General features: G+C 35.4%; 1 protein-coding gene across 1 annotated transcript; it reads left to right on the forward strand.

The window, feature by feature from the left end:
- Positions 1 to 2886: 2886 nt before the first annotated feature.
- GGH (gamma-glutamyl hydrolase) lies at positions 2887 to 16432 on the forward strand. Its single transcript, XM_039335700.1, has 9 exons — positions 2887 to 3085; positions 6014 to 6125; positions 7705 to 7755; positions 8383 to 8467; positions 9184 to 9322; positions 10429 to 10535; positions 11625 to 11712; positions 12914 to 13051; positions 13615 to 16432. Exons 1-9 carry the CDS (start codon positions 2971 to 2973, stop codon positions 13734 to 13736), a joined length of 957 nt encoding a protein of 318 aa, XP_039191634.1. The 5' UTR covers positions 2887 to 2970; the 3' UTR covers positions 13737 to 16432.
- The last annotated feature ends 987 nt before the right edge of the window (positions 16433 to 17419 follow it).

Raw genomic sequence — 17419 nt, forward strand, 5'->3', positions numbered from 1 at the left:
CAGAAAAGATCGTATGTGTCTATGGGCCTGCTACTTGGGCCGAAGATGGATCTTTGGGATATAGATATGTTAAACAGAATAATAAGATTACAGGCTGTATTAGAATTAGTTGGAAGAAAAATAGATACTGCTTTAAATATTTTGACAAAAACTACTGATAAGCTTAGAGTGGCTGTGTATCAAAATAGATTAGCATTAGATTATATATTAGCTAAAGAAGGAGGGGTATGTGGGAAGTTTAATTTAACTAATTGTTGCTTACAAATAGATGAAACAGGTACAATGGTGAAGCAATTAACCACTGAAATGAGACAACTTGTACATGTTCCAGTCCAGACTTGGACTGGTGTTTTAGATCAGTGGTTCTTAACTTGGGCGATATCGCCCCCCAGGGGGCGATTTCATTTTTCAGGGGGGCGAAGGAACGAAAAGGGGATGATATAGGGGCAATGGAGCGAGAAGTTTGGGGGACACTTTTGAGACATTTTCGTACAGTGAATGGCTGCATATTTGTCGTACAGAAACATCAGATCACTCGCTTTTAGTGGATTGAATTGTGTTTTCAAATGTTCCTCCAGCCAGCTTCAATACAGAACGCTCTACATATGTGAATACGCATCACTTATCTTCATGTGCATTGCGCAGCAGCCTCTACCCATACAGTAGCCCGCCATTAGCCAGAATATGGGAGATATGGGAAAAAGACTGGAAATAAATTATTTGCATTGATATGTCCTGATGACAATTTTAAAGAAAACAAAAAAAGGGTTTGCATAAATAGAAAAATTATTTCCTATGTTGTGATTCAGAGGTTATTTTGGGGGAGGGGGGCGATGACAACTTCCTCATCGGCTCAAGGGGGCGATTCGTTCAAACAGGTTAAGAACCACTGTTTTAGATGAAGGGGGCTTTTTAGGGGGAATTTTTAGAAACTGGAAGCAAGCTTTATTCATGCTTATAATAATCATTATGGGATTAATGTTTTTACCTTGTCTCATCTCTCATTAAGAATATTGTCCAAAGTACTGTAGAAGGAATAATACACAGTAATCAGAAGGAATCACTAGGGAGAAAAATGTATAACCTTACACAAATCAATGAAGAAACTAATTTTGCAGAATATGAAAAGACATTAGAAATACAAAGAAATCTGGAAAAATTTTAATGTTTTATTTTTAAAGAATGGGTAAAAAGAAAAAGGGTGGATTTGTGGGGGAAATTTAAAAATAAAAAAATATATGCTTTTAGTATTATCATGTAATCATATTTTATATTTTATAATTATCATTGTATAATCAATTATCTGAGTAGATGCTTCAAGTATATGGGAAAAATACAAGCCTCAGGTGGAGGAAGGGGGGAGAACAGGAGTTACCATGGGGCCCAGTGTGAGTCACCATCTAGGAATTTTAAGTACCTTTTGGTGCCTGGTACCCCTACTGGGGTGTAGAAGATGGGAGACATTTCTCCTCTAGCATTGATATAGGATAGTAGGGGAGGGATCTTATTAATATAATGTATTCTGTTTAGGCGCTTCTGATAGATTGTAACCTCCAAAGCCTAAGCCAATGGAGCCATGGGGGATGGAATGGGGCGTCATGATAATATGTGATTTTGGAATTTGGGGTATGGTTCAGAGCTTGGCTACATTGCATTGCCTTCCTGAATCTACCACGCTTTGCAAAACGTTATTTTTTTAGACTTTGTTGTGAAGTCTAATAAACTTCTTTTCTCTTTGTAACTCAGAGTGGATTTCAAATTGTGACTATTTTTGTGTCTAACATTTTGGGGGATAGGGTGGGAAGTCCTAACTCAGGTGCTGTAACTCCTATATACCTTAAGGATTTTCAATAGATTATTGCATATTTTTCTGTCTTGTGCAGTTGTTCACTCTTCGTATTTCTTGTGCTCTTTTTCATCTTTCTCCTTTTTCTTCTGCTACATCATCACCATGTCACCACAAAAGTGCACTGGTTGTGCATCCCACTTCCCAATGCACCCGTGATGTTACCAAATCTGATAATGAAATTCTTGCAAGAAGAAAAGGAAGCCTAGAAAACGTAAAAATGCAGCGTATGGAGATGCCCATCATCCTAGCAATACAGCAACAGCTGAAAGAGGCTTCTAATAATGCTGAAACTTTAATATCTTATTATGTATCATCCTACAGTTAAAACACATGTTCTTGCACCCAGAGGTTGTCAATGTGGCGGTGTTTAACTCCAACTTTTCAAAAATGTTAGTTTGCCACATATATTGTGTGTGAAATCCACATCTAAATTAGGTAGGGATCCCTTTTCCCATTCATTTAAATTTAACTTATTGAGAAATAGGTTACACATTATGCACATTAATGAGCAGTCTATTTAAATGTACTAAGTAATGCACATATTCTTGTACAGCATGTAAGAACCAATTTAAGAATCTATGCTAAACTTTATACTACCCTTTTATTACTTATTACTACTTTTACTCTTTACTACTTTTATTTATTACTGCTCATTTTATTAGTTTTTTCTGTTTGTATGGCCACTATTATTAGTCTGCACTCTTATTACCTGCAGCCATTGACCGACGATGAAGTCACCTATTTCAATGCCATTTATATAATCAATTTTGAGGATAGTTGTTTGGAACTTTTTCTTAACTTTCAAGTAGGAATTTTCCTACTTCTTGCGCGGGCAGAAAAACCCATTCCCAATAAGTCTTTTGGAGCTCTCTAACATCTACACAAATCTTTTTCATTTATTCTTCATTTAAAACAACTTTCATTGAGAAATAACAACATTACACTTTCAGAGGGAAGGGAAAAGGACCAGTTTCCTCTAGACTACATTTCCCAGCGTGCCATTGGCGGCGGAGAGACATCACAAGTGGGCGGGGTTGCAATAGCTGGCGTCTGAGTGTTGGAGCTCTTTTGCAGAGAGAGTTCATTTCGACAACTGAGCTGAGTTGCAGTGAACTGGGCGAATGCCAGCCATGGCGAGAGGGCTGCAAGTTCGCGGGACTTGGGGGCTTCTCGCCTTCTGCTGCTGCTCCGCGGTCTCCTTTGTGCTGCGGAGTGAGAACGAGCGACCGATTATTGGTAAGTAGATGGGCGTTGATATTGCAGGAGCAGCGAAGATGACAGTTAACCATCCAGGACTTCGTTCGGTGTTAAGAAAGAGAAAAATCAGGGGGCGTGTTTCTGCATGAATGTCTATTTGTATGTCTGGGTGTCTGAATGGGCCTTTACGCGCGCGCGCGCGTATGTGTGTGTGTGTGTGTGTGTGTGTGAGAGAGAGAGAGAGAGAGAGAGAGAGAGAGAGAGAGAGAGAGCTTTTTATAATGTTCGTTGTCGCTATGTGGCTTAAATGAAAGCATTTTCTAAATCTTCACTGTGATTTTTCTCTTGACTGGTTACCAGAAAGAAATCTTGTTGCCCTTAAAGTTAATCCTTATTTCGGCTAGCAAATTGGTTCCTCCCATTGAAATCCGTTACATTGGCTTCTCGGAAGAAGTGCTAAGGCGTGAATGGGATATCTTGATGGATGTGTTGTTATTCTACCTGTTTTTCTCTGCTGTGCCAATATTAAAAAAAGGGAAAACCTCCGATGAATGTGGTTGAAGATAGGTTACAATAATGAATTTTAATTTTTAAAATAATTACTTTAGATGAAACAATACATAATAAACATGAAATGAAATATTTGTGATTCATTCTTGGATCTTGAGAATTCCTTGAAGTGATAAAAGATTCATTCGTACTGAAATATTTGGAGCATATATTCAGCTATTGTTCTAGACCAAGGATGCTGCTGGAAAGAGCAGTAGAAAAGAAAGGCAATGGGAGATGGCACACAGACAGTTGGAGTAACAATGCACATAACTCGATTGCTCTAAGTCAGTGGTGGCGAACCTATGGCACGCGTGCCAGAGGCGGCACTCATAGCCCTCTCTGTGGGCACGCGTGCCATGCCCTGGAGCTGGTGAGGGACTGGCCCCCGCTGTCGTGGCCCTGCCTACCCAGTCTACCATGACCACTAAGGCAACGCCCACCCGGCACCCGGTGATAAATAAGTGGGTTTTGGGTTGCAGTTTGGGCACTGGTCTCAAAAGATTCACCATCACTGCTCTAAGTTGTGAAGCACGTGCAAAAATGACAAAGAAATGAACTCAATACATAATACCAATCATTGCCTTCTAGAATGAAAAAGCACTTGGACTGATCTGACTAAATTGATCCAAAATTATTTCATTGTCCAGATATTTTCTTTTCAGTTTTACATCATCAAATGCTTTTTTGGATCCTGATAAGAAACATAATGGGATAGTGATAAATGGCAAATTAAGATTTGCAACTTGCAACCAAAGGCCTGAAATAAATATATGGACACATACCAGCTATAATTACAATAATTCCATAGTGTCTGAGAATTATGGAAGTTGTAGTCAGTACACCTATTGTACTGGCTTCTATTGTATTGACATCAAATATATGATAGAGGTAAATAGTTAAATAAAAGTATTATATACTGTTGATTTTTAGTACAGATAATCCTTGACTTACAATAGTCCTTGAGTGACTTAGTACAGATAGTCCTTTAGTGACTGTTCAAAGTTACAATGGCTCTGAAAAAAGTGACTTATAACCATTTTTCACACTTATGACCATTAAAGCATCCCCACTGCAGCATCCCCATTTTGATCACATGATCAAAATTCAGACACTTGGCAACTGACTCATATTTATGACGTTTGCAGTGTCCCAGAGTCATGTGATTATCTTTTGTGACTTTCTGACAAGCAAAATCAATTAGGAACCCAGATTCACTTAACAACTGTGTTACTAACTTAAAAATTACGTGATTCGCTTAGCTATGGCAAGAAAAATCATAAAATGGGGCAAAACTCACTTAACAATTGTCTCATTTAGCAACAGAAATTTGAGGCTCAATTGTGGTCGTAAGTTGAGGACTATCTGCATCAGTTTAAAGTGGATTTATAAAATTGTTAGTGATTTTAATCTGTTCCTATTTAAAGTTGTTTTACTTCTTACCACCTCTTTACTGTGTCACTGACATCTTGGAATGAACATGTGTCATCAGGCTGTTGAGTTGATATATCGGAATGTTTTGAGCAGATGACTTTTTCTAATGGTTGTGCAATGGATCATGCTGTGTCATTGCATAATTTACTGGAAAATATTGAAAGGATTTCACCTTGTTCTGCCATGCACCCTAAGTAAAAAAGAAAAGAAAAGAGAATGTCCAATTTCTTTCCTAGTAGCAATGTAGCAAACATGTACCACAAATGGTGAAATAATAATTACTGAAATTTGCTTTCTTTGTTCTAAATTTTGAAGAGTAAAGATAGTCAAAAATAAAGGCATTTCATATTTAAACAAGCTGGTTTTCTAAAAGTATTTAACAGTTAATGGCAACCAAGTGGTCTGACCAAAGTTTCTAGAATGATCATCCTGGCTGGAAATTAAAAGCTATAGTCCAAAAGATTTGAAAAGCACCAAGCTGAAGCCTGAACCACAGTATGAAACACCTATGGTACCTTAAAATTGTCCATTTTTTATGCTATGTATTCTACTGTTCACCTCTAAAAGAAATAATTTGATATATGTACATTATAGATTTATATTGTTTTTGTTAAAGCCATTTCACATTTCTCATATGGAAAGTTTCAGGGTAAGATGTGTTTGTCTTTTTGTCACTTTCTTGATTTTGCATAATTTCACTAAAATGCTGTTTTGAATAGCAAATTATAATGATTTGGCTTTGTCAAATAGCCCCAGATATGGACATGTTCTCAATTCTCTGTAGAAATATGAGATTTTCTATTGCACAATGACAACATGTGATGCTGACTTAGATTTATTCTTGAAAGGATTCAGGAAAATATTGAATACTGTGAAATATATAAATTAGTATAGTTCTGTTATTTTATCATCAGCCTCTATGTACTAGTCTTAAGCATGGTACAAATATATAATATATATTGTCTCTTTTTCTGGATGATTTAGGAATATTAGCTCAGGAAACTTTTAAAAATTTTCAAAAGTTTGGAAGTTCTTATATTGCTGCTTCTTATGTGAAATTCATTGAATCAGCTGGCGCAAGAGTAGTACCAGTAAGGTAAGCTGCTAAGAACTACATGCTCACATGATATGCCAGTCATAACAAACATATAATTAAATTTATCTTCAAGATGTCATGTGATACTGAATAATGTAGCACAGAAACATACTTAGGATTTAATATTCAGTATTTGGGAATGGAAGTAGTTGCTTAATAACTATAATATCGGTCTTCAGGACTGGAATTAAATAATATTTTCTTGATGTGATTGCATTCACATATGATGTCATATGTAGTAATTAGAGTCTTGAACTAGGAATGGGGATATCTAGGTTCCATTTGTTAGTCAAAAACTCACAGTAGTCAGATCCAGTGTGGTGTAGTGGTCAAGATGGTGGACTAGGATAGGGGAAATCCATGTGCAAGTCCACGTCAGGCATGGAAGTTCATTCTTCTCAGTTCAGCGGTCCTCACATGATTGTTGAGGACAGGAATGGAGGAGGGAGAGCAATACACACTGCTTTAGGCTCCTAAACAAAAGGATATAAATATATTCACCCACCTCAAGAAAATCACTGGGGTCAATCATTATCTCTGAGATTGTTCTGAAGATAAGATGGAAAATCCAGGACCAGTCATATATGTTGCCTTAAGGTTCTTGGAGGAAAACATTGCTCTTACAACAATCCCATTAAAATTACAAAGCCAGTAAAAAAAAATATTAGTATCCCTAGGTCACGACTCGGCAACCTCCTCCGCCATTTGGAGAGAGAGAGAGAGAGAGAGAGACAGACAGAGAGAGCACTTGCACTTCCCTTCTCTCTCTCTCTCTCTCTCTCTCTCTCTCTCTCTCTCTCTCTCTCTCTCTCTCTCTCTGTGTAAAAAGTGGCCTCACGCTGTTCGCTGACAAGCTTATTGAATGGGACTCTTGCCTTTGTTGCATCTCAGCAGGAAGCAGCATCTCTCTCTCTCTCTCTCTCTCTCTCACACACACACACACACACACACACACACACACTGAATAGGGAAGAGGACTGGTAGACCATGGGCAGGAAAGAGCCAGCCCAATAAGAATGTGTGTCAGCTTGTCGGAGAACAGCGTGACGCCAGCTTGCCAGGTGAGCAGAAGATCGGAGAGAGGGAGAGAGAGGGGAGAGGAGAGAGAGAGGAAGGGAGACAAAGATAGGGAGGGAGACAAAGAAAGGGAGAGAGAGAGAGAGAATTCTTGCACAGCAGCCTCTATTTCTTTTTAATTAAACTCTTCAATCAAGCTCTCCCCCTTGCGCATGCGTGCAAGTTTTGCGGCTCCCAGTGTTTTCTTTTCTCTGGGAAATGGGTCTAAGTGGCTCTTTGAGTGCTTAAGGTTGCCGACCCCTGCCCTAGGTGATCCAGTGATCAATTTGAATTCAGGCTTCCCCCATCAGAATCCATATCTGTAGTTCATTTCACTTTCTAGTAAATCTGCTATGAGAAGGATAGTAAACTTTATTTTGGGTAGTTGATTCTTATAAAGTTTATATTATATCCAGGTGTTACTAAAGATGAATTTTATTTGCATTTAGTGTCTAAGACAATTAAAATCTGACATTGGAATAATACATACTTATGGTAGAACGTTTCATTATAATTATTATAGATTGAATCGTTCCAATGAAGAGTATGATGAGATATTCCATTCTATAAATGGGTAAGTATATCAGTATGTTAATTATCATGCAGTAGTAAGGAGCATCAGGATATCAAAATGATACTGAAGATCTTGATCTATTTCCAGCCAGGAAAAATCATAGGATGACTATTATGAAGAATAGTCTACCTTATAAGGAAGATGGTGAGAAAATTTGTAAAGTACTTGACAAATAAAAAAAATATTGAGAGTAATAAATTGTAGAAATGCAAATAGCATTATATCAGTGACCCTTTAGCAACAATTTAATAATGTAGGGAGTTTGGAATTGTGATCTCTGAAGGACTGAATATTGCTTAGCCCAAAGCTAAATATATGTCCAGAATGTTCATCTGTTTTGCTAGCTCTTTTAATGAATGTAACATTGATTGCTCCTGAAAAATAGTCTAGTCTGCATTTAAAATACGTGCAGACTAGAACTGTGAAGATCTTTGTTAGATCTTTGGACTTTTAGAGCAGTAAACTTGAAACTGTAGTGTTATTGAAAAGGAAGCTGAACTAAAGCTTAAGTGGCACTTAGGTAGTCTGTTGTATATCTTAAAACTTCTTCCTTCATACCCTCATTTAACTGAGATCAGCAGGGATTTTATTCTTGATAATAAAATTGTATTAACCATGTTTTCTTAGAATACTTTTTCCAGGCGGTGGTGTTGATCTTAAAACTTCTGAATTTTCCAGAGTGGCTAAAATATTCTATAAAAAAGCATTAGAGGTAAGTATTCCTGCATTCAAATCAAGCTGCATTAACGTTTGAGACATGAAGGCTGCAGATGATTCATGTTTACACAATTTTCAGCTTGCATAGCCTTGTCAATAGAGGTGTGTGTGCTTCAACTGATATATTTATGATGTAAAACAGGATTATCTTGATTAGTGTGTGATACATGTAAATTAAATAGTTCTGATAGATGCATTTCAAAAATAAATCCTATTATTGTAAAACGGCATATTAAATTTTTTTTGTCCATAGCCTCTTTTTAGTCTGTATTAGTTTAATCACTGAACAGAACACTGCATGCAGGAATTGGGTGAATCTTTGCATATGTTTCTGCTAATTAGAAACAACTGGACATTGTTCTTTGAAAAGAAAATATGTCAGTTTAATTAACAAAACCTACTTGTGGAGTGATTGCCCACAATCATCTACTCTGTTTCAAAGCTACAGTTGTATTAATTTAATTTTGCTTGTTTGCTTGATTTATATCCCCTTTCCTCTAGTTGCTCAAGGAAAAATATTTTCCGTCATGTCTAAACTCCATTATAATGGAGAATGAAGGTTTTCCTACCTGGATGGTTTTGGAGGTCAAATATAGTTCTAATGTGATGATTGCTGATAGGGATTGATGGATGTTATAATTCAAAATGTTTAGTGACTAGTCTAGGTTTTATATATTGATCTAAGTGTTTTTTCCCATTGCCATTTTCTAGGCCAATGACAGAGAAGATTATTTTCCCATTTGGGGGACATGCCTAGGACACCAGTTGCTCACCTATCTCACGAGTGGAGAAAACCTGCTCATCCGGACAAATACAAATGGCTTTACAATGGCACTGAATTTTACTCAAGGTGAAAATTCACAAGTTTTAGCCAACAGAACATGTCTACGTTCTTCTGGGGATCATAGAATTGATGCATTAATGGATTCTGAAGCTCAATGAAGTAGTAGTTTGAGGAATGCATGACATAGGACAGTTAATTTTTTCCCCTATGAAGGTGAACAGAATAGTTACATTTTCTCATCTCTTTGTAGTAGAAATGCAATAAGAATTCTTGGCAGAGCTCAGGATATTCAGTAGTTCTTCTTAATAATGTAGCATTTTCAGTGATTAAAAAAAAGAAGGGTATATTTGTGGGTGGGGGTAGCAGTGAATTTCTGCCTCTGTCTTGTGGCTAACTTCTGAAGATCCGGTCCAAATCTAGTGCAACCCAAAAGTAGTCAACCTCAATGCTGATAATCTCTTTTCACTATAGTAACAGAAGTTTCTGCTTCAGAATAGAAAGAGGAAAAAGGCACTTATATCGTACATTCCATCTAATGACAGCAGTACTGAGTTAGGAACAATACAATGTAATTCCTAGCTCCCTAGTGTTGTGATACTCATTTCTTCAGAAATATATGGCTATCACTTTCTTGATTAAATTTAAAAGCTGTTTTTATAAGGAATTGTTTTAAAATATATGTTAAAGACAATATATTTGAATAATCAAGACACTAATATTTTCAGTGTATAAAACTTGAACGAAGCATAAGAAATTTTAGAGTCCCATTCAGGCTTTCATTATCTATCTTTCATTATCTATCACTATCTTCATATGTAAGCATGTCATATAAGTTCCTCTGAATTGGCTGCTGGGCATAATCAAGCATTTGACACAAATGTTTGCAGCAGGAAGGGTTAGGTGGCCATCTGCCTAAGGACAGAGGCCTGACTTAGGTCTGCAGTCCAAATCTGAGCAATCAAAAGAGTGCCCTGCAGTCAGCTGGCAATATTGGTTGACACAACTCAGTAAAGCATAGGGTGAGATATTGCATTTTGACTTAGCAGGTTGGTGAACATAACGACTACGGTTTACAAATTGTGGCACATAGCCTAGTCTAGAATTTGAATCTAATTATTGCTCTTCTTGATGTTGATGAGTGGTGTTTCATTTTGTTTTGCTTTTGGCATAAGCTTCAAACCACAGTAAGATGTTCCAGGATTTTCCTGAAGAGATATATGAATTGTTAGCTTCAGAGCCTGTATCTTCACATTTTCATTTCTGGAGCCTATCCATGCAGGTAATTTCTCGTCAGTTATGGTCAAAGACCAGCATAAGGAGGGTGGGGTACAAGAAATTTAAAATCATAAAAAATATAAAATGCAAAAATAAAATTACATATGAAGCTAAAAAAAATATTAAACAGTCTAAAAGGAGGGGTAGGAGCAATAAATGGGCATAAAAAAGCCTGGCAAAATCAATCTATCATAATACAATATACTGTATAATAATGGTATATCTGCTCATTAAAACTGATTTGTGGCATAGGTTTGACATAATTTTAAGTGTGCAGAATCTGGCACCACTGTATGCTGTATCAGGATTGGTATCTGAGAAAGCAGGGAGATGTAGAATTGTCTTGTATCCTGGATATGTATGCAATAATGGTAAAATGAGACTAGTATGAATATCACTGTAATATAAGCACTGTAGAAGTCCATGTTCTGTAGTTTCTATATGTCCAGGGTCACAGAAACATTATCTTTCTGGGTAAGGAATCTTCTTGTATTAGTTTTCAAGTACGGCTGAGGGGAACGCTGACATTGTGTCAGAGTAAAGGCCCTTAAGTGGTTAGGTACTTAAAGATTAGTTAAATATGCTTGGGGGAGGTAGAGTACCTATTAGACTCATTGTTGACAACTGTTGGGAACCTGGCTAGGTCCAATTAGTACTCTGCATCTGATAAATGCTGTTTAATGAGAACTTCGGTCTGATCATTTCCCATGCTGAACAGAAGGAAAGAATCCCAAAGACGATATTTTAGTTGTTACTGGTTTTTTTCCATATGAACTGAAAATCATCCCTCTAGTTATTTGAGCAGGATCAAGAGAGAGAAATAGTAGTCTACCCAGTAATTGAGTATGATTGCCTACACTCTAGCCTCTACTTTCATGAGACCTGTCTCTGGTCTCAAGGTACATTACAGACACATTGGGGGGGGGCGAAGGGCCAAACTTAGAAATTTGGACTGAATAATGGTGCAAAGTTGAAGGGATCCAGTTGGGCACCAGAGAGAAATTGTTCTATTGGCTTATCCTTAATAAAATGATGCAGATAAAAATGTCCACTTTTAAAAACTTTTAAATCATGGTTACCTTTTTTTTTACAGAATTACACAAAAAATGAGAAACTGCGCAACTTTTATAAGATTTTAACAACTAATTTTCATAATGTGGAGTTCATATCTACCATGGAAGGTAATAATCTAATTAGCCTCTAAATGCTATTTAGAACTAAAAATTGTAGCTATTGGTGAAATCCAGTAAAGTTTTTGCACTGACAAAATGCTCTTTCTTTTCTACCATCTTCAAAACATCTCTAGAAACTCTATGGTCACATAAAGAAGCGGGACAGAAAATCTCATTTGTTCAAATAATAAAAGATAGATTCCAGATGTTATTCTGTCTCTATTTTTCCTTATATATTTAAAACTGCAAGGTGTGTATTGTGAGGTCATTGCATTCTACTGTTCTATTCTACTAAATAAAACAAAGGAGAATTAGAAAACATGCAACAGAACGATATAATTTTACAGATTTTCCATTAGTGGAGGAGATAGGAAAGCTAAAAAAAATATGACTCTGAAATTTTCTGTGGCCATCATCTGTTCTCCCTGATTTATATACTTTCAGATGTGTCTAACTAAAACTCTTATCATGCTCTTATGCTTATATTGCTGGAAGTTAATGTAAATTGTACTTCACAAAGAAGACAGTTGCAAATGTTCTTATATTCAGTGGCAGTATATTATTCTTTAGCTTGCAGATTGTTGGTAGATGAAAGAGTGTTATCAAATTGGAATTATTGTATTGTTAATTTATGTTAGTTTAATTAGTTTAATTAGTAATGTATGTCACTATTTCTTAATTGCCCTTTTAAAAGAATTGTTGAAAGCTCTATGTTCAACAGGACCATAATTTAGCAATAGAACACTAACTTTTACCTTTTAGTTTAAAAATGATCATAGTTCAAGTGATCAAGTGAGCAGAGAAGCTACTGCCAAAACAGACAATATTGGAATAGATGGCACAGTGATCTCTGGTCTGTATTCTTATTTTCAAAGAGTAGCCCTGTTAGTCTTGTCTATCAAGACTGAAAAGAGACATTGTCACAAAAGCTTCTGTAATAAGAATTCATTTCATTGTATCCATTTTGACAACACAGACTCTTAATTTATGAAAATTTATTGAGCAGTATATTCATTGATAATTTTGAGATTCTGTTCTTTGTTCCTATTTATCTATTTATTAAGTTTTATTTATTAAATTTATATGCTCCGCATCTTGCCATCAAGCAATCTTAGTTTCAAGATCGTCAAATAACTGTCTCTGAAGATGATAGAGGGTAATTTTGGTGTTCAACTGTTTTACGATCGTTAAGGCTATTCTGTTTTTGTAGCTTACAGTTACCCTATCTATGGTGTCCAGTGGCATCCAGAAAAAAATCCATTTGAATGGAAAAATTCAACTGGCATTCCACATTCCTCAGCATCTATAAAAGTAACATTTTTCCTAGCTGACTTCTTTGTCAATGAAGGTATGTACCTTAGTAAGAAATATAGTTGAAATGATGAAACATTTCTTTAAAAAGAGTGAAAAGACAAGTGTCATTATGTTTTGCCATTGTTTGTGCTGCAAATATGAAATTCATATTAATGGAATATTTATTGACAATGTAGCATATTTCATAGATTGTATTTTTATTGCTAGACTAAATGGCTAGATATTAAGGCTGCAATATTGAAAATTTTACTTTTACTTCAACTGCACTGAGCTCAAAAGACTTATTCCACAATAACTTCTGACCAGCTGTTTGTCTTTTGTGAAAAGGCCATCTACCTTTTACCCACTATAAAGCTAAGATTTTACCAATGCTAATTTCAGCCAAATAAATTTCTCCTTTAAATAGGGTGATTCAGAAAAACCTACAGGGAGGGAAGTTGAAAGAAAAAAGAATTTTAAATATGGGACATATCTTCTAAACTGTAAACTCCGGAGGTTTCTGGATTATATTTAGCATTAAGCATAATGTTAACAAAATAATTGGGATTGTAAAAGATGATAACATGAAATAATTCATATATCTCTAATATTTTGCAGCCCGGAAGAGCAATCACTCTTTTTCGAGCAAAAAGGCTGAAACTGATGCACTGATTTATAATTTTAATCCTGTTTTCACTGGGACCTTTTCATCTTTTGATCAAGCTTACTTTTTTGATTAAATTTCCAGCCTGAAGAAGAAATAAGTATATTTTAAAATGATTTGATCTTTCTGTTTAAATTGAAACAGTGTATTGTACTGCAAAGGCAAAAATTCAGATTGTGTGTAGCTCTTTTGTAGAACTTATCCTTTCCATTCCTTTCTGTAGAATCAGTCCTTATGTTCCAAAGTGAATTTGGGAAAAACTTCTGCATCAACTTGAGACTAAAAAGCTTGTTGTGAAAGCCCTGAATTTCACGAACCTTGTACAGGAATAGTTCTAAGTGTCCCCAATAACTGTTCAATTCAAGCACAAAGGATATGACTCCCTTATGGGTTAAATAAATAGGAATGGAGCAGCACTTGTTGGTTTGGGGGTTACAGTAAATCACAGGATTTGAGTTACCATTTCATATTATTACATGCTTGGAGAAGAGGGGACAAGGTCTGCAGAAGTGTTTGCCTGACCCTCAGTAGAACTGTCATTGCTTTATCATATCTGAAGTTGGTGAACACTCTAGCATTATATGGATTTTATCTTTAGACTATGTCTGCCTTGACTGTACATATTTTATTTGTGTGACTGAAAAATTGCACTTAACTATTTGTGCTCATTTAAAATTCTTATTTAATGGGAAAAATTGAAGAGGATGGCCTTCATGTGAATGGGAATGACGACTTTTCCCTTTGATCAAAGAACATCTACTACAATTGTTTCTGCCTATTAAGAAACAGTTTGATATGAAAAATTCTCAAGTAACCCATTCTTGAACAAAAGACAAAGTTCCTCCTTGGACACACAAAGGAGACAGTTTTCCATATTCTGAGCCTCCCACTGGAATGCCTTTTTAATCTCATATCTTCAACCTGCCAATTGCTATGAAGTCCCTTCCTTTTCTTACATGTCTTTATATCCTAGCATGTTGTTTTAGTGTTTGGAGTACACATCATCAGCCACCCAAACAATGTTGTATTTTTTTTAATCCCTTTTATGAGATCCCCTTCTTTGATATATCTTTCTTGGAATAATGTAGCACATTAAAAATGATTTTGCTCTTCTTTTAAAGAAACAAAATCACTGATATATCTTCTACAGGTTTATTATTATTATACAGATAGATGATTCTGAGCCTCATTAGTTTCCCCTTCCCTACCTTTTAATCACCTTCCTTGCTTTCTACTCATAATCACTTCCTGTGTGATCCAAGCACTTTAAACCGATTGGATTTGCATAATGCTGTGGAGATAACTGATACTAAGTACAGCTATTGTTTCATGGAAACTGAAGCCCAGTACATTTGAGAGGCATCTTCTTATGAAAGATTGAGTTAAACTCACTTCAGGCAGCATTTTCCCTTATGCTCTGTCAGCTGGTAACCTCATGAGTCACTTGAATAGACAAGGCCAATATTTTCAGATGCATTTTTGTGTTTGAGAATGCTTATAAAGTTTCAGATAGCATTTTATTTCCTAAAACTACCCATGATGAGGAAAAAAACACTCACTTTGCCTCTCAGCAGTATCCCAGTCCCCCCTCAAAATAGAATCTTAACATTTCAGGTTGATCCATTCTGAAAGCCATAAAGCAATTGCTGGAGAATGACTTTCATCCATTTCAGGATTCTATCAATCAGTTAATATCATTTATCTAGATAAATGGTGCTTGAGATTTTCTATTTTAAATACTGTTTGTACAAAAATTTGAATATCAGAGAATCCTTTTAAGATGTCATCTTATTTTAGGAGAGACTAATTTTCCCCATAAAGTTTTTGGCTTTATATTTACAATTATTGCAGTTAAGATCTGTGGTTTTCTAAGATTTGTCATAACTATTTAATAACCAAGGTGCTAAATATTTTTAGAGGCAGTTGTAGATTTTTATCTACATTATCCTAAGTACTGAAATAAAACATTCCAATTTACCAAATATTAATAGGGTTTTCATATAGTGCAATAAATATGCAAATTTGGAAAACTAAATCTATTTTGATATATAGATTAAATATTTGTGACAAATTCTTTTCTTCGGTAAAATATTATGCTAATATCATAAATATCTGGGTGTCTGCAAATGTGGTCTATGGGGGAAAAAACCTCATAGATTTTTCCCTGTAGTTTTCTTTACATAAGTGAATATAAAAACCTTTCATGTTGATGATGCTATTAATGTGAGTTCAAGATCAGCCTTTTTCAAAAATATGTAGGATTATTTTTGTCTTTTTATAATTGCACTTTTTGTATATACATTTCATTAATATATTGTAATAAGCCAAAGTATTCACATCATAGCCTATGGACCAGACATGATCCATAAACTGTGCTGTTATTTGTTTTGTTGTTGTTTTGCAGCCTTTCTGATTACAGTAATTACACAAAATTGATGAGATCTTCCAAAACTTGAAATAAAGATTAATGTGTTAAGTTTTAGAATGGTCTTTAAAAAATTGTAATGCACCTTTATTTCCCACCCCACCCCATACAGTATTATTTGGTCTTTTGGGCTGATAAAAAACTTGGTCCCAGTACGCTGAGACCAAACCTGTATGACTAAATGAGAGGAAATAAATATGAATGTATTTTAATTGTTATATAGTTTGTTTAATTTAATGTAGTTATTCAATTTTGTTTTGTCATTATATAACTTTGAGCATATGGCCTTGTATATATGTTTATTGCTGTATAATAAAGGAAATGCAATTTAATAGTGCTTTTAAGAATGAAATGTGTACATTTTTTCCTACTGTACCTTCTTAGCATATCTGCATGCTAAGTACCCTTGCTACTCCATATGGGTAATTTTGATCATCGAAAAGGGGAAGAAGAAAAGATGGCTAATTCAGATGTAGTAAAAATGGTATTTATAGCTTTAATTTGAGAGTTGCTTCTAGCTCTTGCTGCTAGATCTAATCTAATTTATTACTAAACTAATGTAATTAGTTTCTAATGCAGGATTTGCACAGAAAAGTGATAGGTTCCAACTGTCAAATGTTTGAAGCCTTGGAGGATCAGGTTTTTTCACTAGTATAAAAATGTAAACCATCTAAGTAAGCAACTAGGCACAAATTTTTCTGGTTTGTTTATTGGGTTAGAATATCTTTTTTATTATTATTTTAAGAATGTCAAATCTAAAACTACCAAATTGAGGTTTATGTTTACTGTTCATATCTAATAAGGAGTAAATGTTGGAAGACAACTTCTTTTCCCATATTGGCTGTGGCTGATGGCAGCTTTAATTGAGCTAGCTGGATATTACCAAGTTACTAGCACCTCTACCTGAAAGAGAGCTAAGCCAGACAGTGCTTGTAAACACATGATTGGATTTATCTGAAAATCTACTTAAATTAAGGACTGAATTATAGAGTTTTTCTGTCCTATGTGGTTTTCACTGAGTCCATACAAGCTGTACCATTTTATGAATAGCTGATAAACTCTTTTTCTTTAATGTACTGTAACTTGTTTGGCACTAGGGGGCCTGCCTAACCCATGTTGTTTGATTTGTATTGGATGTGCAACCAAAGCCTGAAGCCTTTAGGCAAGGGTTTATAATATTTTGTATCAAACAAATCTTCCTCAAGGTGCTCAATCAATATGAAAAAGTAAGAAAGCACAATAGATACTGATATGCAAACTAGTCAGATGTAAATGTTAGGTATGAACCCAAATCTCCTGCATGCTTACTCCAGAAAAAGTGGTGCAATTTTTCA

This window comes from Crotalus tigris, unplaced genomic scaffold, assembly GCF_016545835.1.
Source record: "Crotalus tigris isolate CLP2741 ecotype Arizona unplaced genomic scaffold, ASM1654583v1 scf7180000017546.9332058, whole genome shotgun sequence".
Classification (NCBI taxonomy): Eukaryota; Metazoa; Chordata; class Lepidosauria; order Squamata; family Viperidae; genus Crotalus; species Crotalus tigris.

Excerpts from the sequence above, each read along its gene's own strand:
- GGH (XM_039335700.1), top strand. The coding sequence starts at position 2,971 with ATGCCAGCCATGGCGAGAGGGCTGCAAGTTCGCGGGACTTGGGGGCTT. Across the intron at positions 7,756-8,382 it reads ATATTCCATTCTATAAATGG|AATACTTTTTCCAGGCGGTG; the intron begins GTAAGTATATCA and ends ATGTTTTCTTAG. Across the intron at positions 13,052-13,614 it reads TGACTTCTTTGTCAATGAAG|CCCGGAAGAGCAATCACTCT; the intron begins GTATGTACCTTA and ends AATATTTTGCAG.